Consider the following 25,555-nt stretch of genomic DNA (forward strand, 5'->3'; position numbering starts at 1 on the left):
ATGGAAGAACTGTGTTTTTTTCAGCTCCCAGAAATTGTGTACAAATGCTTGCCACATCGGGCCGTGCATTATCATGCTGAAACATGAGGTGATGGCAGCAGATGAATGGCACGACAGTGGGATCTCATCACGGTATCTCTGTGCATTATCATGCTGAAACATGAGCTGATGGCAGCAGATGAATGGCACGACAATGGGATCTCATCACGGTATCTCTGTGCATTATCATGCTGAAACATGAGGTGATGGCAGCAGATGAATGGCACGACAATGGGATCTTATTACGGTATCTCTGTGCATTATCATGCTGAAACATGAGGTGATGGCAGCAGATGAATGGCACGACAATGGGATATTATCACGGTATCTCTGTGCATTATCATGCTGAAACATGAGATGATGGCGGTGGATGAATGGCACCACAATGGGATCTTATCACGGTATCTCTGTGCATTATCATGCTGAAACATGAGATGATGGCTGTGGATGAATGGCACCACAATGGGATCTCATCACGTTCAAATTGCCATCGATTAAAATGTACTTGTGTTCGTTGTCCGTAGCTTATGCTGAACAAAAAAATAAACCCAACAGTATGTGTGTGTTTGTCCTGTGTGTGTGTGTCTCAGTGTGTGCATCCTCCGTGTGTGTGTGTGTGTGTGTGTCTAGTGTGTGTCCACTGTGTGTGTGTGTCCTCTACGTGTGAATGTGTGTGTGTGTCAGTGTGTGCCCTCTGTGTGTGCCCTGTGTGTGTGAGTGTCCAGCGTGTGTGTCAGTGAGTGTGTGTCCTCTGTTTGATTGTGTGTGTCCGCTGTGTGATTGTGTATGTGAGTGTGTGTGTCCTCTGTGTGTGTGTGTGTGTCCAGTGTGTGTGTGTCCAGTGTGTGTGTGCCAATATGTATGTGTGTGTATGTGTCAGTCTGAGTCTGTGTCCAGCGTGTGTGTATTTGTCCTGTGTGTTTGTGTGTAAGTCGCTCTGGATAAGAGCGTCTGCTAAATGACTTAAATGTAAATGTAAATGTGTGTGTGTGTCCTGTATGTTTGTGTGTCCAGTGTGTGAGTGTGTGTGTGTGTCCAGTGTGTGTGTGTGTGTGTGTGTGTGTGTCCAGTGTGTGTGTGTGTGTTTGTGTGTCCAGTGTGTGAGTGTGTGTGTGTGTATGTGTTTCAGGTTATTATTTACAGAGTCACTGAGGAATCATCATGAACCCTAAACCCTGGATAGAGGGGCTCAGTGAATGTGGAGGTGAATGTGTACAGGTGGGTCAACGTGTCAGAGGAGGCTCTATAGAAGGACAGAGTGCCGGCTGGCCAGTCCAGATACACTCCTACTCTGTGGGAGCTGGAGGAGGGGACGACTATGGTCGTGGGATTCTCATTGTGCCAGGCAATGTAACTGTTGTGAGAGCAGAACAGACTCCAGGACTTGTCATTCCATCCAAGACAACAGTCATCACCCCTTCCTCTCCTGCTGATTCCTTTATATGTCACTCCTATATCAGCCCCTCTCCCACTCCACTCTACCTCCCAGTAACAGCGCCCAGTCAGACCCTCTCTACACAGCACCTGTCCACAGTCCTCAAATCTCTCTGGGTGATCAGGATACGGCTGCTCCTCTGTCCTACATGTCACCTTTCTGTTCTCCTCAGACAGAGAGAGGCATCTGTCTACTGTGTTTGGGTCCAGTGTGAGATCACAGACATCTGATGGATGAAACCAGACACAATATTAGAAATCATCATCATTCACATTAGAATGTTAACTCACTTTTCACAAATTCATTAAATGTAGATGTTTCTAGGTATCAAAAGGAGAAGTTAAGGTAACTTGAGACTTGTTGAATGATCATATGTTATAGTGTATGGTAATATAAAACACACTTATTCCTATTAATTACACACACACACACACACACACACACACACACACACACACACACACACACACACAACACACACACTTAAAGCAACTCTTTGTAAACGTTGGTGTCCCTGATTTCTGCTTCTGTGGAACTACAGCTGATATTTAATATAACCAAGTAAGTAATGATGGTGGTCTTTGACTTTGACTTAACTTGAATTAAGACTTATTCTTAGTCATATTCTTCACAGCAGTCAATACTCACATTTTCTAAGTCCAGGTTTCATTGTGTTCTCTCCACCATGTTCCACACTGTAGCGGTAAGCAGAAGAACAGACAGTCATTGGGGATACACCTGAACTCACTCACACACACACACACACACACACACACACACACACACACACACACACACACACACACACACACACACACACACACACACACACAGTCAAGCGTTGGTAAGAATGTGTGTGTCCAGTAAGTGTGTGTGTGTCCAGTCTGTGTGTCCAGTGTGTGTGTGTGTGTGTCCAGTATGTGTGTGTGTCCAGTGTGTGTGTGTGTGTGTGTCTGTGAGTATAACAGAACTGATATTGCATGCGAAACCCTGAGAAAAATCAAACCAGGAAGTTGCTTATATTTTGAAAACTCCATCAAATCAAATCAAATCTAATTTTATTTGTCACATACACATGGTTAGCAGATGTTAGTGCGAGTGTAGCGAAATGCTTGTGCTTCTAGATCTGACAATGCAGTAATAACCAACAAGTAATCTAGCTAACAATTCCAAAACTACTACCTTATAGACACAAGTGTAAGGGGATAAGGAATCTGTACATAAAGATATATGAATGAGTGATGGCACAGAGCGGCATAGGCAAGATACAGTAGATGGTATTGAGTGCAGTATATACATATGAGATGAGTATGTAAACAAAGTGGCATAGTTAAAGTGGCTAGTGATACATGTATTACATAAGGATGTAGTAGATGATATAGAGTACAGTATATACATATACATATGAGATGAATAATGTAGGGTATGTAAACATTATATTAGGTAGCATTGTTTAAAGTGGCTAGTGATATATTTTACATCATTTTCCATCAATTCCCATTATTAAAGTGGCTAGAGTTGAGTCAGTGTGTTGGCAGCAGCCACTCAATGTTAGTGGTGGCTGTTTAACAGTCTGATGGCCTTGAGATAGAAGCTGTTTTTCAGTCTGTCGGTCTCAGCTTTGATGCACCTGTACTGACCTCGCCTTCTGGATGATAGCGGGGTGAACAGGCAGTGGCTTGGGTGGTTGTTGTCCTTGATGATCTTTATGGCCTTCCTGTAACATCGGGTGGTGTAGGTGTCCTGGAGGGCAGGTAGTTTGCCCCGGTGATGCGTTGTGCAGACCTCACTACCCTCTGGAGAGCCTTACGGTTGTGGGCGGAGCAGTTGCCGTACCAGGCGGTGATACAGCCCGACAGGATGCTCTCGATTGTGCATCTGTAGAAGTTTGTGAGTGCTTTTGGTGACAAGCCGAATTTCTTCAGCCTCCTGAGGTTGAAGAGGCGCTCCTGCGCCTTCTTTACGATGCTGTCTGTGTGGGTGGACCAATTCAGTTTGTCTGTGATGTGTACGCCGAGGAACTTAAAACTTACTACCCTCTCCACTACTGTTCCATCGATGTGGATAGGGGGGTGTTCCCTCTGCTGTTTCCTGAAGTCCACAATCATCTCCTTAGTTTTGTTGACGTTGAGTGTGAGGTTATTTTCCTGACACCACACTCTGAGGGCCCTCACCTCCTCCCTGTAGGCCGTATCGTCGTTGTTGGTAATCAAGAATACCACTGTTGTGTCATCCGCAAACTTGATGATTGAGTTGGAGGCGTGCGTGGCCACACAGTCGTGGGTGAACAGGGAGTACAGGAGAGGGCTCAGAACGCACCCTTGTGGGGCCCCAGTGTTGAGGATCAGCGGGGTGGAGATGTTGTTGCCTACCCTTACCACCTGGGGTGGCCCGTCAGGAAGTCCAGTACCCAGGTGCACAGGGCGGGGTCGAGACCCAGGGTCTCGAGCTTGATGACGAGCTTGGAGGGCACTATGGTGTTAAATGCCGAGCTGTAGTCGATGAACAGCATTCTCACATAGGTATTCCTCTTGTCCAGGTGGGTTAGGGCAGTGTGCAGTGTGGTTGAGATTGCATCGTCTGTGGACCTATTTGGGCGGTAAGCAAATTGGAGTGGGTCTAGGGTGTCAGGTAGGGTGGAGGTGATATGGTCCTTGACTAGTCTCTCAAAGCACTTCATGATGACGGAAGTGAGTGCTACGGGGCGGTAGTCGTTTAGCTCAGCTACCTTAGCTTTCTTGGGAACAGGAACAATGGTGGCCCTCTTGAAGCATGTGGGAACAACAGACTGGGATAGGGATTGATTGAATATGTCCGTAAACACACCAGCCAGCTGGTCTGCGCATGCTCTGAGGGCGCGGCTGGGGATGCCGTCTGGGCCTGCAGCCTTGCGAGGGTTGACACGTTTAAATGTTTTCCTCACGTCGGCTGCAGTGAAGGAGAGTCCGCATGTTTTAGTTGCTGGCAGTGTCAGTGGCACTGTATTGTCCTCAAAGCGGGCAAAAAAGTTATTTAGTCTGCCTGGGAGCAAGACATCCTGGTCCGTGACGGTGCTGGTTTTCTTTTTGTAATCCGTGATTGACTGTAGACCCTGCCACATACCTCTTGTGTCTGAGCCGTTGAATTGAGATTCTACTTTGTCTCTATACTGACGCTTAGCTTGTTTGATTGCCTTGCGGAGGGAATAGTTACACTGTTTGTATTCAGTCATGTTTCCAGTCACCTTGCCCTGATTAAAAGCAGTGGTTCGCGCTTTCAGTTTCACGCGAATGCTGCCATCAATCCACGGTTTCTGGTTTGGGAATGTTTTAATCGTTGCTATGGGAACGACATCTTCAATGCACGTTCTAATGAACTCGCACACCGAATCAGCGTATTCGTCAATGTTGTCGTCTGACGCAATACGGAACATATCCCAGTCCACGCGATGGAAGCAGTCTTGGAGTGTGGAATCAGATTGGTCGGACCAGCGTTGAACAGACCTCAGCGCGGGAGCTTCTTGTTTTAGTTTCTGTCTGTAGGCAGGGATCAGCAAAATGGAGTCGTGGTCAGCTTTTCCGAAAGGAGGGCGGGGCAGGGCCTTATATGCATCGCGGAAGTTGGAATAGCAATGATCCAAGGTTTTTCCAGCCCTGGTTGCGCAATCGATATGCTGATAAACTTTAGGGAGTCTTGTTTTCAGATTAGCCTTGTTAAAATCCCCAGCTACAATGAATGCAGCCTCCGGATATATGGATTCCAGTTTGCAAAGAGTCAAATAAAGTTCGTTCAGAGCCATCGATGTGTCTGCTTGGGGGGGAATATATACGGCTGTGATTATAATCGAAGAGAATTCCCTTGGTAGATAATGCGGTCTACATTTGATTTTGAGGAATTCTAAATCAGGTTAACAGAAGGACTTGAGTTCCTGTATGTTGTTATGATCACACCACGTCCCGTTAACCATAAAGCATATGCCCCCGCCCTTCTTCTTACCAGAAAGATGTTTGTTTCTGTCGGCGCGATGCGTGGAGAAACCAGCTGGCTGCACCGTCTCCGAAAGCGTCTCTCCAGTGAGCCATGTTTCCGTGAAGCAAAGAACGTTACAGTCTCTGATGTCCCTCTGGAATGCTACCCTTGCTCGGATTTCATCAACCTTGTTGTCAAGAGACTGGTCATTGGCGAGGAGAATGCTAGGGAGTGGTGCACAATGTGCCCGTCTCCGGAGTCTACCAGAGGACCGGTTCGTTTTCCCCTTTTTCGAAGTAGTTTTTTGGGGTCGCCGGCTGGGATCCATTCCGTTGTCCTGGGTGAAAGGCAGAACGCAGGATCCGCTTCGCGAAAGTCATTTTCTTGGTCGTACTGATGGTGAGTTGACGCTGCTCTTATGTTCAGTAGTTCTTCTCGACTGTATGTAATGAAACCTAAGATGGCCTGGGGTACCAATGTAAGAAATAACACGTAAAAAAACAAAAAACTGCATAGTTTCCTAGGAACGCGAAGCGAGGCGGCCATCTCTGTCGGCGCCGGAAGTAGTATACATGTTCCATAGCCTCACATTGCTCCATTTAAAGGGATATCAACCAGGTGTCAACAGTCTTCAGACATAGTTTCAGGCTTTTATTTTGAAAAATGAGCCAGAACGATGACATTGTGTCAAGTGGTCACATGAGTTTTGCTCGCTCAACAGAATATGGACAGCTATTGTTTTTCCCTCTCCTACTGTGAAAGACATTTGCGGTTGATATATTATTGATTATATATTTTAAAAACAACCTGAGGAATGTGTGCAGGTAGGCTACAGGAGCGCCTTGGTTAAGTGATTGTTTGACAATCAGATGAAAACATCATGACTGGTTGTGTTTATGCCACAATTAGAAGGCATAGGCGTGTCCATGAGGCTGGGGAAGCTGGGGAAGTTTTCACTAAAGTACATTTGAAGTAGCTTCTTTAAAAAAAAAAAACGGTATATTGTTTGAAATCGCATAGCCCACAGGCTAATTGATTATAAAAAACGTTTGACATGTTTCTGTGGACATTATGGAAACTATTTGGAATTTTCGTCTGCGTTGTTGTGACCGTTCTTTCCTGTGGATTTCTGAACATAACACGACAAACAAACGGAGGTATTTTGAATCTAAACATAATCTTTATGGAACATTTGTTGTGTAACTGGGAGTCTCGTGAGTGAAAACATCCGAAGATCATCAAAGGTAAACGATTAATTTGATTGCTTTTCTGATTTTCGTGACCAAGCTACCTGATACTAAGTGTACTTAATGTTTTATCATGCGATCGATAAACTTACACAAATGCTTGGATTGCTTTCGCTGTAAAGCATAATTTCAAAATATGAGATGAATTAACAAAAGGCTAAATTGTGTTTTGCAATATTGCACTTGTGATTTCATGAATTTGAATATTTTTAGTAATATTATTTGACTGAGGCACTATGCTATTCAGCGGTTGCTGATGACAATTATCCTGTTTAAGGGATGGGCAGTCAAGAAGTTAAGAATGTTTGTCCTAACCAGCCTGCTAATTCAAACATATCTGATATGAACATTGACATAAACCCTCTACATACTTGAGTTTCTCCAGTCTGCAGTGTGGATCCTCCAGTCCAGCAGAGAGCAGTCTGACACCTTTGTCTCCTGGGTGATTGTAGCTTAGGTCCAGCTCTCTCAGGTGTGAGGGGTTTGACCTCAGAGCAGAGACCAGAGAAGCACAGCCTTCCTCTGTGACCAGACAGCCTGACAGCCTGCAAAGAGTCAAATCATATTAAAACCACACTGCTATTCTTTGGTGGTGACATATTCAACATATTCAGATATATCAGTGTTCTGAAACCTGTCATATCTATTCATAAATGAATGGTTCATTATTAGAAATAATTATTATTATAAATGATCATAATATTACTTGTAGAGAGAAACATGTATAGTACAAATATTATAGTAGACTGACCAGACCAGTTTAAAAAGCAGTATCAGTCAAAAGACAGACAGTGAGGTATCAGATTTAGATTGTATTGAGTATACAGTCCACACCATATCTATTTAGACAGTGAGGTATCAGATTTAGATTGTATTGAGTATACAGTCCACACCATATCTATTTAGACAGTGAGGTATCAGATTTAGATTGTATTGAGTATACAGTCCACATCATATCTATTTAGACAGTGAGGTATCAGATTTAGATTTTATTGAGTATACAGTCCACACCATATCTATTTTGACAGTGAAACAAACATTTTACATGTGTCTCTATACTCCAAAATGTTGGACTTGGGATCTAATGTTTCATATGAGGTGATATAATGTCACCATTCATTTGAGGGTATTTTCATACATTTCTATTTCAACATTTAGAAAAATAAAAGCACTTAATTTAATGTATCTAGCCCTTTGTGTATCTAGTCCCCCTATTTGAAGTCATAAGATTTCTGACCAATTCACTCATAGACTATTAAAGTAGTCACAAGTTTAGCATTTGGTCCCATATTCTTTGAACACAATAACAACATCAAGCCTGTGACTGCCATGATTGAGAAAGATCATGAATAATAATGAGTGAGAGAGTTACAGAGGCTACAACAAAACATGCTAACCTCTCACCATTACCAATAACAGACTACAACAAAACATGCTAACCTCTCACCATTACCAATAACAGAGGCTACAACAAAACATGCTAACCTCTCACCATTACCAATAACAGAGGCTACAACAAAACATACTAACCTCTCACCATTACCAATAACAGAGACTACAACAAAACATACTAACCTCTCACCATTACCAATAACAGAGACTACAACAAAACATACTAACCTCTCACCATCAACCTTAAATAAAAGGTGACATTCTGTACTGTCTCCTAATATGAAACATTATATCTCAAATCCTAAATGCTGGAGCAAAGCACCACATTTAAAACTGTAAACCTCACTGTCCAAACACATATGGTGTGGACTATGTGTGTCTGGTAAACACATGTGGATCTGGTGAACAGTTATCACTTGTTGACCAACTACAGGAATACTGACCTCAGAGTCTCCAGTTTACAGTGGGGATTCCCCAGTCCAGCAGAGAGCAGCTTCACTCCTGAATCCTTCAGGTCATTGTTCCTCAGATCCAGCTCTCTCAGGTGTGAGGGGTTTGACCTCAGAGCTGAGACCAGAGAAGCACAGCCTTCCTCTGTGACTAGACAGCCTGACAGCCTGCAAAGAGTCAAATCATATTAAAATCACACTTATATTCTTTGGTGGTGAAAATAGTGGCAGTATATTTTTTTTAACGTTCAGATTCATCAGTGTCCTGAAACCTGCTTTTCATAAATGAAGGAATGTTTCATGATTATAAATGATCATAATATTTCTTGTAGAGAGAAAAATGTATACTACAAATATTTGAGCACTGATCAGACCAGTTTAAAAAGCAGTATCAGTCAAACGACAGACAGTGAGATATCAGATTTAGATTGTATTGAGAATAAAGCCAACACCATATCTATTTTGACAGTGAAGCTGACATTTTAAATGTGACTCTATACTCCAGCATTTTGGATTTGAGATCAAATGTTTCATATGAGGTGACATTGACTCATTTGCAGTTTGTTTTGGTAGTGTTTTGCCCAATAGAAACTGAATGGTGTATGATGAGTAATATTCTGTCTAAGAGAGTAGATAAAATGTTTCTAAACACTACTAATTAATCCTGATGATTAATACAAATCATTAACGAATCATTAATAATAATGAGTGAGAAAGTTACAGAGGCTACAACAAAACATGCTAACCTCTCACCATTACCAATAACAGAGGCTACAACAAAACATGCTAACCTCTCACCATTACCAATAACAGAGGCTACAACAAAACATGCTAAACTCTCACCATTACCAATAACAGACTACAACAAAACATGCTAACCTCTCACCATTACCAATAACAGACTACAACAAAACATGTTAACCTCTCACCATTACCAATAACAGAGACTACAACAAAACATGCTAACCTCTCACCATTACCAATAACAGAGACTACAACAAAACATGCTAACCTCTCACCATTACCAATAACAGAGGCTACAACAAAACATGCTAACCTCTCACCATTACCAATAACAGAGACTACAACAAAACATGCTAACCTCTCACCATTACCAATAACAGAGACTACAACAAAACATGCTAACCTCTCACCATTACCAATAACAGAGACTACAACAAAACATGCTAACCTCTCACCATTACCAATAACAGAGACTACAGCAAAACATACTAACCTCTCACCATTACCAATAACAGAGGCTACAACAAAACATGCTAACCTCTCATATGGTGTGGACGATGTGTGTCTGGTAAACAGTTATCACTTGTTGACCAACTACAGGAATACTGACCTCAGAGTCTCCAGTTTACAGTGGGGATTCCCCAGTCCAGCAGAGAGCAGCTTCACTCCTGAATCCTTCAGGTCATTGTTACTCAGATCCAGCTCTCTCAGGTGTGAGGGTTTTGACTTCAGAGCTGAGACCAGAGAAGCACAGCCTTCCTCTGTGATTCCACAGCCTGACAGCCTGACAAAGAGATCATCATGACTTCACAAACACACTGTTAAATTAACACAAGTCGTGTAGAGGGACAATTGCAGATGCAATTGGTTTATTCTCTCAAACAGCATATATATTCATCTTCCGTCTCCAAGATTTGTATGGTCATAATGTTATACTAAAAAAAGTTTTTCAATGATAAATATTTTTCTCTAAACTGAGTATTTCTTCCTGATGATTAGTTCTTATATGTCATTTTATTTACTCACAGAACAGCTCTGGAGGCTTTAACCACTGGCATCAGCCTCAGAAGACCTTCCTCTGATCTGGAGTATTTCTTCAGGTCAAACACATCCAGCTCCTTTTCTGAAGTCAGCAACACAAAGACCAGAGCTGACCACTGTGCAGGTGACAGGCTGGGTTTTGAGAGATTTCCTGAGTTCAGGAAGCTTTGGATATCCTCCACTAGAGAATGGTCATTCAGTTCATTCAGACAGTGGAACAGATTGATGCTCCTCTCTGGAGAGGGATTCTCCCTGATCTTCTCCTTGATGTACTTGACTGTTTCTTCATGGCTCTGTGAGCTGATTCTTGTCTTTGTCAGTAGACCTCGTAAGTGCTTCTGATTGGACTCCAGTGAGAGGCCCAGTAGGAAGCGGAGGAAAAGGTCCAGGTTTCCTGTCTCACTTTGTAAGGCTTTATCCACAGCACTCTTGTAGAAAGTAACTTCAGGCTCGTCGTTTGTTTGCAGTTTGTCCATTAGATTCTCATTGTTGTTGATGAATGAGAGGAACACATATACAGCAGCCAGAAACTCCTGAATGCTCAGATGAACAAAGCAGTACACCTTGTCCTGGTACAGCACACATTCCTCTTTAAAGAGCTGTGTGCACAATCCCGAGTACACTGAGGCTTCATTGACATCAATGCCAGCCTCTTTCAGGTCTTCTTCATAGAAAATCAGATTGCCATTCACAAGCTGTTGAAAAGCCAGTTTTCCCAGTGACAGAATGCTCTCTTTATTCCAGTGTGGACCTGTCCCTTCTTTCCCAAGATACTTTTCATTCTTCTGTTTGGTATGAAACTCCACAAGGTGTGTGTACATCTCAGTCAGAGTCTTGGGCATCTCTTCTCTCTTATGTTTCAGCATGTGTTCAAGGACTGTTGCAGAAATCCAACAGAAGACTGGAATGTGGCACATGATGTGGAGGCTCCTTGATGTCTTTATGTGTGAGATGATTCTGCTGGCCAGGTCCTCATCACTGAATCTCTTCCTGAAGTACTCTTCCTTCTGTGGGTCATTGAACCCTCGTACCTCTGTCACCTGGTCAACACACCATGAAGGGATCTTATTGGCTGCTGCAGGTCGGGTAGTTATCCAGAGGAGAGCAGAGGGAAGCAGATTTCCCCTGATGAGATTTGTCAGCAGAACATCCACGGAGGTTGACTCTGTGACGTCCCAACAGATCTTGTTATTCTTGAAGTCTAGGGGCAGTCGGCACTCATCCAGACCATCAAAGATTAACAGAACTCTGTACTTGTTGTAGATGGAGATTCTTGATTGTTTGGTTTCCATTGAGAAGTAATTGAGAAGTTCAATGAAAGTGTGTTTGTCCTCTTTCATCAAATTCAGCTCCCGAAAAGGGAATGAAAATACAAATTGGACATCCTGATTTGCTTTTCCTTCAGCCCAGTCCAGAATGAACTTCTGCACAGAGACTGTTTTTCCAATGCCAGCGACTCCCTTTGTCAGCACAGTTCTGATAGGTTTGTCTTGTCCAGTTAAGGGTTTGAAGATATCGTTACATTTGATTGGAGTCTCTGGTCTTGCTTGTTTCCTGGTTGTTGTCTCAATCTGTCTCAGCTCATGTTCATTATTGACCTCTCCTGTTCCACCCTCTGTGATGTAGAGCTCTGTGTAGATCTTATTGAGAAGTGTTGGGTTTCCTTGTTTAGCGATCCCCTCAAATACACATTGAAACTTCTTCTGTAGATTAGATTTGAGTTCACGTTGGCAAATCACAGCGAGCTCATCTGAATCTAGAAATAACACAGAGGATATTAATATTACTGTTTTAATACCTACAGTATTGTAGGACTGTTATAAAGTTTTACATTATAATAATTTATTCTCTTAACTGACTTTATAAATGTGTAAATGTTTTCATAATGCATTACAGACTGGTGTGACTGATTATATTATTATTGGTATTATTGATGGTATTATTAATGTTCTCTCTCTAAATGAATCACCACAACACATCCCTGCTGCTACTTGATGAGGTCACTAGGTGTTGTGTTAAGGCTGCTACAATATCATTGAGTTACACAGCTACTTTAGCTGTACTTTAGCTACAGCTTTTAAATGTTATAAAACAGCATTCAACATGAGGCAGACAGATCTTACATTTCTCCAGTGTGTCAGCAAGCTCCTTCTGGTTCATTTTCCTCAGGATGTGCAGTGTGATCTTCAGAGCCCCCTCTCTGGCACTGCTCTCCTGCTGCTCATCTTCAGCATCCACCACTTCCTTATCCTGCTTCTGACTCTCAAAGCCTTCTGGGAGTTCTGGACTAAGAATCCTCTTGAACATCTTCAGCTCGTTCTTCACAAATGTCATAATTTTCTCTTCAAGCATCTGAAATAATTAAAGTAAATAAGTTAAGCAAGAAAATAAATGCTTTCTCATTAACACATTAATGAATGATTGACAGATCAACTTTACTTGAGGTAAACAAAAACAAATGTACATAACAGGACCACATACACTGAATATGGAGGCCAGGTCTGTTTGATGACTCTGGGAAGACTGACCACTGAGAATCTCTGACTCTGATCTCTCCTGTTGGTTTCTGTGGACAAAACATGAGATTACATCTCCTCATCCAGGGAGTACACACACACACACACACACACACACACACACACACACACACACACACACACAGGGAGGGAATGTTGTGTTTGTTTAATATTGTTTTAGGACTATGAAAATGGAAAAAATGATTAGCCTATGGATTATGAAAACAACAACAATAAATGGGAAAATGGGAGAGGAGAAATGACTAGAGACAGTGTTGTTTAACTCACTGACCAGGACCCATGAGTTCTTCTTACCTTTGTTCAGGAGAAAAGTCTCCCTCTCTAAAGTATAGAGGAGGATCCATAGACCAGTCACTCTTCATGGACACACAGCTGGGAACAGGGGAGGCTGGTCTCTCCTGCTTGATTGGTCTTCAACACAACAGAGACAAACATTACATCTCTCATCTACTCTGAGCTCAGATGGGGAAACATAAGAAGAGTTTCATTCCAAAACGCTATATATCCATTTTCAGAAATGTTGGGAAATGTTATTTTATTGTTTAAATAAATGATGAATCCACTCAGGCTTTATAAAGGCTTCTAACATTTGTAATTTCACTTCAAAATGTCAGACTGGATTTGATGTAAAATGGATCAACCACAACAACAATGTCCCTTGATTACAAACCATATAAAAATGCACATTTGCTGTTATTTTCCTGCTGTGAGAACTAGATTTGGCATCTTTAAGTGCATTTATCTATAGATACATGTATCTAGGTGAGACAACCACATATCACAGTCTAATATACAGGATACCAACATTCCTGTTATATAATGGATATATAGATATCTAGATGAGACAACCACATATCACAGTCAGATATACAGGATACCAACATTCCTGTTAAATAATGGATGTATAGATATCTAGGTGAGACAACCACATATCACAGTCTAATATACAGGATACCAACATTCCTGATAAATAATGGATATATAGATATCTAGATGAGACAACAATGGATATATAGATATCTAGGTGAGACAACCACATATCACAGTCTCAAATCAAATCAAATCAAATCAAATTTTATTTGTCACATACACATGGTTAGCAGATGTTAATGCGAGTGTAGCGAAATGCTTGTGCTTCTAGTTCTGACAATGCAGTGATAACCAACAAGTAATCTAACTAACAATTCCAAAACTACTGTCTTATACACAGTGTAAGGGGATAAGGAATATGTACATAAGGATATATGAATGAGTGATGGTACAGAGCAGCATACAGTAGATGGTATCGAGTACAGTATATACATATGAGATGAGTATGTAGACAAAGTAAACAAAGTGGCATAGTTAAAGTGGCTAGTGACATAAGGATGCAGTCGATGATCTAGAGTACAGTATATACGTATGCATATGAGATGAATAATGTAGGGTAAGTAACATTATATAAGGTAGCATTGTTTAAAGTGGCTAGTGATATATTTACATCATTTACATTTCCCATCAATTCCCATTATTAAAGTGGCTGGAGTTGGGTCAGTGTCAATGACAGTGTGTTGGCAGCAGCCACTCAATGTTAGTGGTGGCTGTTTAACAGTCTGATGGCCTTGAGATAGAAGCTGTTTTTCAGTCTCTCGGTCCCAGCTTTGATGCACCTGTACTGACCTCGCCTTCTGGATGATAGCGGGGTGAACAGGCAGTGGTTCGGGTGGTTGATGTCCTTGATGATCTTTATGGCCTTCCTGTAACATCGGGTGGTGTAGGTGTCCTGGAGGGCAGGTAGTTTGCCCCCGGTGATGCGTTGTGCAGACCTCACTACCCTCTGGAGAGCCTTACGGTTGAGGGCGGAGCAGTTGCCGTACCAGGTGGTGATACAGCCCGCCAGGATGCTCTCGATTGTGCATCTGTAGAAGTTTGTGAGTGCTTTTGGTGACAAGCCAAATTTCTTCAGCCTCCTGAGGTTGAAGAGGCGCTGCTGCGCCTTCTTCACGATGCTGTCAGTGTGAGTGGACCAATTCAGTTTGTCTGTGATGTGTATGCCGAGGAACTTAAAACTTGCTACCCTCTCCACTACTGTTCCATCGATGTGGATAGGGGGGTGTTCCCTCTGCTGTTTCCTGAAGTCCAAAATCATCTCCTTAGTTTTGTTGACGTTGAGTGTGAGGTTATTTTCCTGACACCACACTCCGAGGGCCCTCACCTCCTCCCTGTAGGCCGTCTCGTCGTTGTTGGTAATCAAGCCTACCACTGTTGTGTCGTCCGCAAACTTGATGATTGAGTTGGAGGCGTGCGTGGCCACGCAGTCGTGGGTGAACAGGGAGTACAGGAGAGGGCTCAGAACGCACCCTTGTGGGGCCCCGTGTTGAGGATCAGCGGGGAGGAGATGTTGTTGCCTACCCTCACCACCTGGGGCGGCCCGTCAGGAAGTCCAGTACCCAGTTGCACAGGGCGGGGTCGAGACCCAGGGTCTCGAGCTTGATGACGAGCTTGGAGGGTACTATGGTGTTGAATGCCGAGCTGTAGTCGATGAACAGCATTCTCACATAGGTATTCCTCTTGTCCAGGTGGGTTAGGGCAGTGTGCAGTGTGGTTGAGATTGCATCGTCTGTGGACCTATTTGGGCGGTAAGCAAATTGGAGTGGGTCTAGGGTGTCAGGTAGGGTGGAGGTGATATGGTCCTTGACTAGTCTCTCAAAGCACTTCATGATGACGGAAGTGAGTGCTACGGGGCGGTAGTCGTTTAGCTCAGTTACCTTAGCTTTCTTGGGAACAGGAACAATGGTGGCCCTCTTGAAGCATGTGGGAACAGCAGACTGGTATAGGGATTGATTGAATATGTCCGTAAACACACCGGCCAGCTGGTCTGCGCATGCTCTGAGGGGGCGGCTGGGGATGCCGTCTGGGCCTGCAGCCTTGCGAGGGTTAACACGTTTAAATGTCTTACTCACCTCGGCTGCAGTGAAGGAGAGACCGCATGTTTTCGTTGCAGGCCGTGTCAGTGGCACTGTATTGTCCTCAAAGCGGGCAAAAGTTATTTAGTCTGCCTGGGAGCAAGACATCCTGGTCCGTGACTGGGCTGGGTTTCTTCTTGTAGTCCGTGATTGACTGTAGACCCTGCCACATGCCTCTTGTGTCTGAGCCATTGAATTGAGATTCCACTTTGTCTCTGTACTGACGCTTAGCTTGTTTAATAGCCTTGCGGAGGGAATAGCTGCATTGTTTATATTCGGACATGTTTCCAGACACCTTGCCCTGATTAAAAGCAGTGGTTCGCGCTTTCAGTTTCACACGAATGCTGCCATCAATCCACGGTTTCTGGTTTGGGAATGTTTTTATCGTTGCTATGGGAACGACATCTTCGACGCACGTTCTAATGAACTCGCACACCGAATCAGCGTATTCGTCAATATTTCCATCTGACGCAATACGAAACATGTCCCAGTCCACGTGATGGAAGCAGTCTTGGAGTGTGGAGTCAGCTTGGTCTGACCAGCGTTGGACAGACCTCAGCGTGGGAGCCTCTTGTTTTAGTTTCTGCCTGTAGGCAGGGATCAGCAAAATGGAGTCGTGGTCAGCTTTTCCGAAAGGGGGGCGGGGCAGGGCCTTATATGCGTCGCGGAAGTTAGAGTAACAATGATCCAAGGTTTTACCACCCCTGGTTGCGCAATCGATATGCTGATAAAATTTAGGGAGTCTTGTTTTCAGATTAGCTTTGTTAAAATCCCCAGCTACAATGAATGCAGCCTCCGGATAAATGGTTTCCAGTTTGCAAAGAGTTAAATAAAGTTCGTTCAGAGCCATCGATGTGTCTGCTTGGGGGATATATACGGCTGTGATTATAATCGAAGAGAATTCTCTTGGAAGATAATGCGGTCTACATTTGATTGTGAGGAATTCTAAATCAGGTGAACAGAAGGATTTGAGTTCCTGTATGTTTCCTTCATCACACCATGTCTCGTTAGTCATGAGGCATACGCCCCCGCCACTCTTCTTACCAGAAAGATGTTTGTTTCTGTCGGCGCGATGCGTGGAGAAACCCGTTGGCTGCACTGCATCGGATAGCGTCTTCCCAGTAAGCCATGTTTCCGTGAAGCAGAGAACGTTGCAGTCTCTGATGTCCCTCTGGAATGCTACCCTTGCTCGGATTTCGTCAACCTTGTTGTCAAGAAACTGGACATTGGCGAGAAGAATGCTGGGGAGTGGTGCGCGATGTGCCCTTTTTCGGAGTCTGACCAGAACACCGCCTCGTTTCCCTCTTTTTCGGAGTCGTTTCCTTGGGTCGCTGCATGCGATCCATTCCGTTGTCCTGTTTGTAAGGCAGAACACCGGATCCGCGTCGCGGAAAACATATTCTTGGTCGTACTGATGGTGAGTTGACGCTGATCTTATATTCAGTAGTTCTTCTCGACTGTATGTAATGAAACCTAAGATGACCTGGGGTACTAATGTAAGAAATAACACGTAAAAAAACAAAAAACTGCATAGTTTCCTAGGAACGCGAGTCTAATATACAGGATACCAAGATTCCTGATAAATAATGGATATAGGATATATAGATATCTAGGTGAGACAACCACATATCACAGTCAGATATACAGGACACCAACATTCCTGTTAAATAATGGATATATAGATATCTAGGTGAGACAACCACATATCACAGTCTAATATACAGGATACCAACATTCCTGTTAAATAATGGATATATAGATATCTAGGTGAGACAACCACATATCACAGTCTAATATACAGGATACCAACATTCCTGTTAAATAATGGATATATAGATATCTAGGTGAGACAACCACATATCACAGTCAGATATACAGGATACCAACATTCCTGTTAAATAATGGATAAATAGACCTTTGCAAAAAAACACATTTTCATACACATCTAAAATCTAGAACAGTTATATAGAATGTACCCATAAGAAATCATTTCTGAATAAAAAACTATTTAGAATATACATTCTTAAACAATATTGTCAGCTCACCTCTTAGTTTTGGTGTCATGTTCCCCAGAGAGACTCATTTTAGAGGCATCACCCTCCTCTTTCCCCAGAGAGACTCATTTTTAAGGCAGGGCCCCCTCCTCTCTCTCCCCAGAGAGACTCATTTTAGAGGCAGGGCCCCCTCTCTCTCTCCCCAGAGAGACTCATTTTAGAGGCAGGGCCCCCTCCTCTCTCTCCCCAGAGAGACTCATTTTAGAGGCAGGGCCCCCCTCCTCTCTCTCCCCAGAGAGACTCATTTTAGAGGCAGGGCCCCCCTCCTCTCTCTCCCCAGAGAGACTCATTTTAGAGGCAGGGCCCCCCTCCTCTCTCTCCCCAGAGAGACTCATTTTAGAGGCAGGGCCCCCCTCCTCTCTCTCCCCAGAGAGACTCATTTTAGAGGCAGGGCCCCCCTCCTCCCTCTCCCCAAAGAGTTTTATTTTAGAGGCAGGGCCCCCCTCCTCTCTCTCCCCAGAGAGACTCATTTTAGAGGCAGGGCCCCCCTCCTCTCTCTCCCAAGAGAGACTCATTTTAGAGGCAGGGCCCCCCTCCTCTCTCTCCCAAGAGAGACTCATTTTAGAGGCAGGGCCCCCCTCCTCTCTCTCCCAAGTGAGACTCATTTTAGAGGCAGGGCCCCCCTCCTCTCTCTCCCCAGAGAGACTCATTTTAGAGGCAGGGCCCCCCTCCTCTCTCTCCCCAGAGAGACTCATTTTAGAGGCAGGGCCCCCCTCCTCTCTCTCCCCAGAGAATCATTTTAGAGGCAGGGCCCCCCTCCTCTCTCTCCCAAGAGATTCTCATTTTAGAGAACTGACCCCTAAACAGAGATCAGGCATGTTGTGTTTTTTAATATTATTTTAGGACTACGAAAATGGACAAAAGGATTAGCCTATGGATTATGAAAACAACAACAATAAATGGGAAAATGGGAGAGGAGAAATGACTAGAGACAGTGTTGTTTAACTCACTGACGATGACCCATGAGTTCTTCTTACCTTTGTTTAGTAGAAAAGTCTCCCTCTCTAAACAGTATAGGTAGTTCCATAGACTTGTCACTCTTCAGGGACACACAGCTGGGTACAGGGGAGGCTGGTCTCTCCTGCTTGATTGGTCTTCAACACAACAGAGACAAACATTACATCTCTCATCTACTCTGAGCTCAGATGGGGAAACATAAGAAGAGTTTCATTCCAAAACGCTACATATCACTTTTCAGAAATGTTGGTAAATTATCTCATTTTGTTAAAATAAATGATTAAACCACTACAAGGCTTTATAAAGACTTCTAAAAAGGGGTCATTTAGACATAAAATGCACTTTTGCTGTTATTTTCCTGCTGTGAGAAACTGAGTCAAATTAAGATGGAACCTCTAAGTGCATTCATCTTTAGATATCTAGGTGAGACAACCACATATCACAGTCTAATATACAGGATACCAAGATTCCTGTTAAATAATGGATATATAGATATCTAGGTGAGACAACCACATATCACAGTCAGATATACAGGATACCAACATTCCTGTTAAATAATGGATATATAGATATCTAGGTGAGACAACCACATATCACAGTCTAATATACAGGATACCAACATTCCTGATAAACAATGGATATATAGATATCTAGGTGAGACAACAATGGATATATAGATATCTAGGTGAGACAACCACATATCACAGTCTCAAATCAAATCAAATCAAATCAAAATGTATTTGTCACATACACATGGTTAGCAGATGTTAATGCGAGTGTAGCGAAATGCTTGTGCTTCTAGTTCTGACAATGCAGTGATAACCAACAAGTAATCTAACTAACAATTCCAAAACTACTGTCTTATACACAGTGTAAGGGGATAAGGAATATGTACATAAGGATATATGAATGAGTGATGGTACAGAGCAGCATACAGTAGATGGTATCGAGTACAGTATATACATATGAGATGAGTATGTAGACAAAGTAAACAAAGTGGCATAGTTAAAGTGGCTAGTGACATAAGGATGCAGTCGATGATCTAGAGTACAGTATATACGTATGCATATGAGATGAATAATGTAGGGTAAGTAACATTATATAAGGTAGCATTGTTTAAAGTGGCTAGTGATATATTTACATCATTTACATTTCCCATCAATTCCCATTATTAAAGTGGCTGGAGTTGGGTCAGTGTCAATGACAGTGTGTTGGCAGCAGCCACTCAATGTTAGTGGTGGCTGTTTAACAGTCTGATGGCCTTGAGATAGAAGCTGTTTTTCAGTCTCTCGGTCCCAGCTTTGATGCACCTGTACTGACCTCGCCTTCTGGATGATAGCGGGGTGAACAGGCAGTGGTTCGGGTGGTTGATGTCCTTGATGATCTTTATGGCCTTCCTGTAACATCGGGTGGTGTAGGTGTCCTGGAGGGCAGGTAGTTTGCCCCCGGTGATGCGTTGTGCAGACCTCACTACCCTCTGGAGAGCCTTACGGTTGAGGGCGGAGCAGTTGCCGTACCAGGCGGTGATACAGCCCGCCAGGATGCTCTCGATTGTGCATCTGTAGAAGTTTGTGAGTGCTTTTGGTGACAAGCCGAATTTCTTCAGCCTCCTGAGGTTGAAGAGGCGCTGCTGCGCCTTCTTCACGACGCTGTCAGTGTGAGTGGACCAATTCAGTTTGTCTGTGATGTGTATGCCGAGGAACTTAAAACTTGCTACCCTCTCCACTACTGTTCCATCGATGTGGATAGGGGGGTGTTCCCTCTGCTGTTTCCTGAAGTCCAAAATCATCTCCTTAGTTTTGTTGACGTTGAGTGTGAGGTTATTTTCCTGACACCACACTCCGAGGGCCCTCACCTCCTCCCTGTAGGCCGTCTCGTCGTTGTTGGTAATCAAGCCTACCACTGTTGTGTCGTCCGCAAACTTGATGATTGAGTTGGAGGCGTGCGTGGCCACGCAGTCGTGGGTGAACAGGGAGTACAGGAGAGGGCTCAGAACGCACCCTTGTGGGGCCCCGTGTTGAGGATCAGCGGGGAGGAGATGTTGTTGCCTACCCTCACCACCTGGGGGCGGCCCGTCAGGAAGTCCAGTACCCAGTTGCACAGGGCGGGGTCGAGACCCAGGGTCTCGAGCTTGATGACGAGCTTGGAGGGTACTATGGTGTTGAATGCCGAGCTGTAGTCGATGAACAGCATTCTCACATAGGTATTCCTCTTGTCCAGGTGGGTTAGGGCAGTGTGCAGTGTGGTTGAGATTGCATCGTCTGTGGACCTATTTGGGCGGTAAGCAAATTGGAGTGGGTCTAGGGTGTCAGGTAGGGTGGAGGTGATATGGTCCTTGACTAGTCTCTCAAAGCACTTCATGATGACGGAAGTGAGTGCTACGGGGCGGTAGTCGTTTAGCTCAGTTACCTTAGCTTTCTTGGGAACAGGAACAATGGTGGCCCTCTTGAAGCATGTGGGAACAGCAGACTGGTATAGAGATTGATTGAATATGTCCGTAAACACACCGGCCAGCTGGTCTGCGCATGCTCTGAGGGCGCGGCTGGGGATGCCGTCTGGGCCTGCAGCCTTGCGAGGGTTAACACGTTTAAATGTCTTACTCACCTCGGCTGCAGTGAAGGAGAGACCGCATGTTTTCGTTGCAGGCCGTGTCAGTGGCACTGTATTGTCCTCAAAGCGGGCAAAAAGTTATTTAGTCTGCCTGGGAGCAAGACATCCTGGTCCGTGACTGGGCTGGGTTTCTTCTTGTAGTCCGTGATTGACTGTAGACCCTGCCACATGCCTCTTGTGTCTGAGCCATTGAATTGAGATTCCACTTTGTCTCTGTACTGACGCTTAGCTTGTTTAATAGCCTTGCGGAGGGAATAGCTGCATTGTTTATATTCGGACATGTTTCCAGACACCTTGCCCTGATTAAAAGCAGTGGTTCGCGCTTTCAGTTTCACGCGAATGCTGCCATCAATCCACGGTTTCTGGTTTGGGAATGTTTTTATCGTTGCTATGGGAACGACATCTTCGACGCACGTTCTAATGAACTCGCACACCGAATCAGCGTATTCGTCAATATTTCCATCTGACGCAATACGAAACATGTCCCAGTCCACGTGATGGAAGCAGTCTTGGAGTGTGGAGTCAGCTTGGTCTGACCAGCGTTGGACAGACCTCAGCGTGGGAGCCTCTTGTTTTAGTTTCTGCCTGTAGGCAGGGATCAGCAAAATGGAGTCGTGGTCAGCTTTTCCGAAAGGGGGGGGGGGCAGGGCCTTATATGCGTCGCGGAAGTTAGAGTAACAATGATCCAAGGTTTTACCACCCCTGGTTGCTTAATCGATATGCTGATAAAATTTAGGGAGTCTTGTTTTCAGATTAGCTTTGTTAAAATCCCCAGCTACAATGAATGCAACCTCCGGATAAATGGTTTCCAGTTTGCAAAGAGTTAAATAAAGTTCGTTCAGAGCCATCGATGTGTCTGCTTGGGGGGGGATATATACGGCTGTGATTATAATCGAAGAGAATTCTCTTGGAAGATAATGCGGTCTACATTTGATTGTGAGGAATTCTAAATCATGTGAACAGAAGGATTTGAGTTCCTGTATGTTTCCTTCATCACACCATGTCTCGTTAGTCATGAGGCATACGCCCCCGCCACTCTTCTTACCAGAAAGATGTTTGTTTCTGTCGGCGCGATGCGTGGACAAACCCGTTGGCTGCACTGCATCGGATAGCGTCTTCCCAGTAAGCCATGTTTCCGTGAAGCAGAGAACGTTGCAGTCTCTGATGTCCCTCTGGAATGCTACCCTTGCTCGGATTTCGTCAACCTTGTTGTCAAGAGACTGGACATTGGCGAGAAGAATGCTGGGGAGTGGTGCGCGATGTGCCCTTTTTCGGAGTCTGACCAGAACACCGCCTCGTTTCCCTCTTTTTCGGAGTCGTTTCCTTGGGTCGCTGCATGCGATCCATTCCGTTGTCCTGTTTGTAAGGCAGAACACCGGATCCGCGTCGCGGAAAACATATTCTTGGTCGTACTGATGGTGAGTTGACGCTGATCTTATATTCAGTAGTTCTTCTCGACTGTATGTAATGAAACCTAAGATGACCTGGGGTACTAATGTAAGAAATAACACGTAAAAAAACAAAAAACTGCATAGTTTCCTAGGAACGCGAGTCTAATATACAGGATACCAAGATTCCTGATAAATAATGGATATATAGATATCTAGGTGAGACAACCACATATCACAGTCAGATATACAGGATACCAACATTCCTGTTAAATAATGGATATATAGATATCTAGGTGAGACAACCACATATCACAGTCAGATATACAGGATACCAACATTCCTGTTAAATAATGGATATATAGATATCTAGGTGAGACAACCACATATCACAGTCAGATATACAGGATACCAACATTCCTGTTAAATAATGGATATATAGATATCTAGGTGAGACAACCACATATCACAGTCAGATATACAGGATACCAACATTCCTGTTAAATAATGGATAAATAGACCTTTGCAAAAAAACACATTTTCATACACATCTAAAATCTAGAACAGTTATATAGAATGTACCCATAAGAAATAATTTCTGAATAAAAAACTATTTAGAATATACATTCTTAAACAATATTGTCAGCTCACCTCTTAGTTTTGGTGTCATGTTCCCCAGAGAGACTCATTTTAGAGGCAGGGCCCCCCTCCTCTCTCTCCCCAGAGAGACCAATTTTAGAGGCAATGCCCCCCTCCTCTCTCTCCCCAGAGAGACTCATTTTAGAGGCAGGACCCCCCTCCTCTCTCTCCCCAGAGAGACTCATTTTAGAGGGAGGGCCCCCCTCCTCCCTCTCCCCAAAGAGTCTTATTTTAGAGGCAGGGCCCCCCTCCTCTCTCTCCCAAGAGAGACTAATTTTAGAGGCAGGGCCCCCCTCCTCTCTCTCCCCAGAGAGACTCATTTTAGAGGCAGGGCCCCCCTCCTCTCTCTCCCCAGAGAGTCTTATTTTAGAGGCAGGGCCCCCTCCTCTCTCTCCCCAGAGAGACTAATTTTAGAGGCAGGGCCCCCTCCTCCTCTCTCCCCAGAGAGACTCATTTTAGAGGGAGGGCCCCCCTCCTCCCTCTCCCCAAAGAGTCTTATTTTAGAGGCAGGGCCCCCCTCCTCTCTCTCCCCAGAGAGACTCATTTTAGAGGCAGGGCCCCCCTCCTCTCTCTCCCAAGAGAGACTCATTTTAGAGGCAGGGCCCCCCTCCTCTCTCTCCCAAGAGAGACTCATTTTAGAGGCAGGGCCCCCCTCCTCTCTCTCCCCAGAGAGACTCATTTTAGAGGCAGGGCCCCCCTCCTCTCTCTCCCCAGAGAGACTCATTTTAGAGGCAGGGCCCCCCTCCTCTCTCTCCCCAGAGAGACTCATTTTAGAGGCAGGGCCCCCCTCCTCTCTCTCCCAAGAGAGACTCATTTTAGAGAACTGACCCCTAAACAGAGATCCAGCATGTTGTGTTTGTTTAATATTATTTTAGGACTACGAAAATGGACAAAAGGATTAGCCTATGGATTATGAAAACAACAACAATAAATGGGAAAATGGGAGAGGAGAAATGACTAGAGACGGTGTTGTTTAACTCACTGACGATGACCCATGAGTTCTTCTTACCTTTGTTTAGTAGAAAAGTCTCCCTCTCTAAACAGTATAGGTAGTTCCATAGACTTGTCACTCTTCAGGGACACACAGCTGGGTACAGGGGAGGCTGGTCTCTCCTGCTTGATTGGACTTCAACACAACAGAGACAAACATTACATCTCTCATCTACTCTGAGCTCAGATGGGGAAACATAAGAAGAGTTTCATTCCAAAACGCTACATATCACTTTTCAGAAATGTTGGTAAATTATCTCATTTTGTTAAAATAAATGATTAAACCACTACAAGGCTTTATAAAGACTTCTAAAAAGGGGTAATTTAGACATAAAATGCACTTTTGCTGTTATTTTCCTGCTGTGAGAAACTGAGTCAAATTAAGATGGAACCTCTAAGTGCATTCATCTTTAGATATCTAGGTGAGACAACCACATATCACAGTCAGATATACAGGATACCAACATTCCTGATAAATAATGGATATATAGATATCTAGATGAGACAACCACATATCACAGTCAAATATACAGGATACCAACATTCCTGTTAAATAATGGATATATAGATATCTAGGTGAGACAACCACATATCACAGTCTAATATACAGGATACCAACATTCCTGTTAAATAATGGATATATAGATATCTAGGTGAGACAACAATGGATATATAGATATCTAGGTGAGACAACCACATATCACAGTCTCAAATCAAATCAAATCAAATCAAAATGTATTTGTCACATACACATGGTTAGCAGATGTTAATGCGAGTGTAGCGAAATGCTTGTGCTTCTAGTTCTGACAATGCAGTGATAACCAACAAGTAATCTAACTAACAATTCCAAAACTACTGTCTTATACACAGTGTAAGGGGATAAGGAATATGTACATAAGGATATATGAATGAGTGATGGTACAGAGCAGCATACAGTAGATGGTATCGAGTACAGTATATACATATGAGATGAGTATGTAGACAAAGTAAACAAAGTGGCATAGTTAAAGTGGCTAGTGACATAAGGATGCAGTCGATGATCTAGAGTACAGTATATACGTATGCATATGAGATGAATAATGTAGGGTAAGTAACATTATATAAGGTAGCATTGTTTAAAGTGGCTAGTGATATATTTAC

General features: G+C 43.8%; 1 protein-coding gene across 1 annotated transcript; it reads right to left on the bottom strand.

Annotated features, from left to right (window-relative positions):
• Nucleotides 1-1,060: 1,060 nt before the first annotated feature.
• On the bottom strand, nucleotides 1,061-18,937 carry LOC135570219 (NLR family CARD domain-containing protein 3-like). The gene is made up of 10 exons (XM_065016333.1): nucleotides 18,809-18,937; nucleotides 13,127-13,243; nucleotides 12,777-12,861; nucleotides 12,419-12,647; nucleotides 10,281-12,051; nucleotides 9,865-10,038; nucleotides 8,505-8,678; nucleotides 7,041-7,214; nucleotides 2,123-2,169; nucleotides 1,061-1,700 (listed from the first exon to the last, which is right to left on the bottom strand). Exons 1-10 carry the CDS (start codon nucleotides 18,856-18,858, stop codon nucleotides 1,177-1,179), a joined length of 3,345 nt encoding a protein of 1,114 aa, XP_064872405.1. The 5' UTR covers nucleotides 18,859-18,937; the 3' UTR covers nucleotides 1,061-1,176.
• Nucleotides 18,938-25,555: the final 6,618 nt, after the last annotated feature.

Source organism: Oncorhynchus nerka, unplaced genomic scaffold, assembly GCF_034236695.1.
Source record: "Oncorhynchus nerka isolate Pitt River unplaced genomic scaffold, Oner_Uvic_2.0 unplaced_scaffold_1012, whole genome shotgun sequence".
Lineage (NCBI taxonomy): Eukaryota > Metazoa > Chordata > Actinopteri > Salmoniformes > Salmonidae > Oncorhynchus > Oncorhynchus nerka.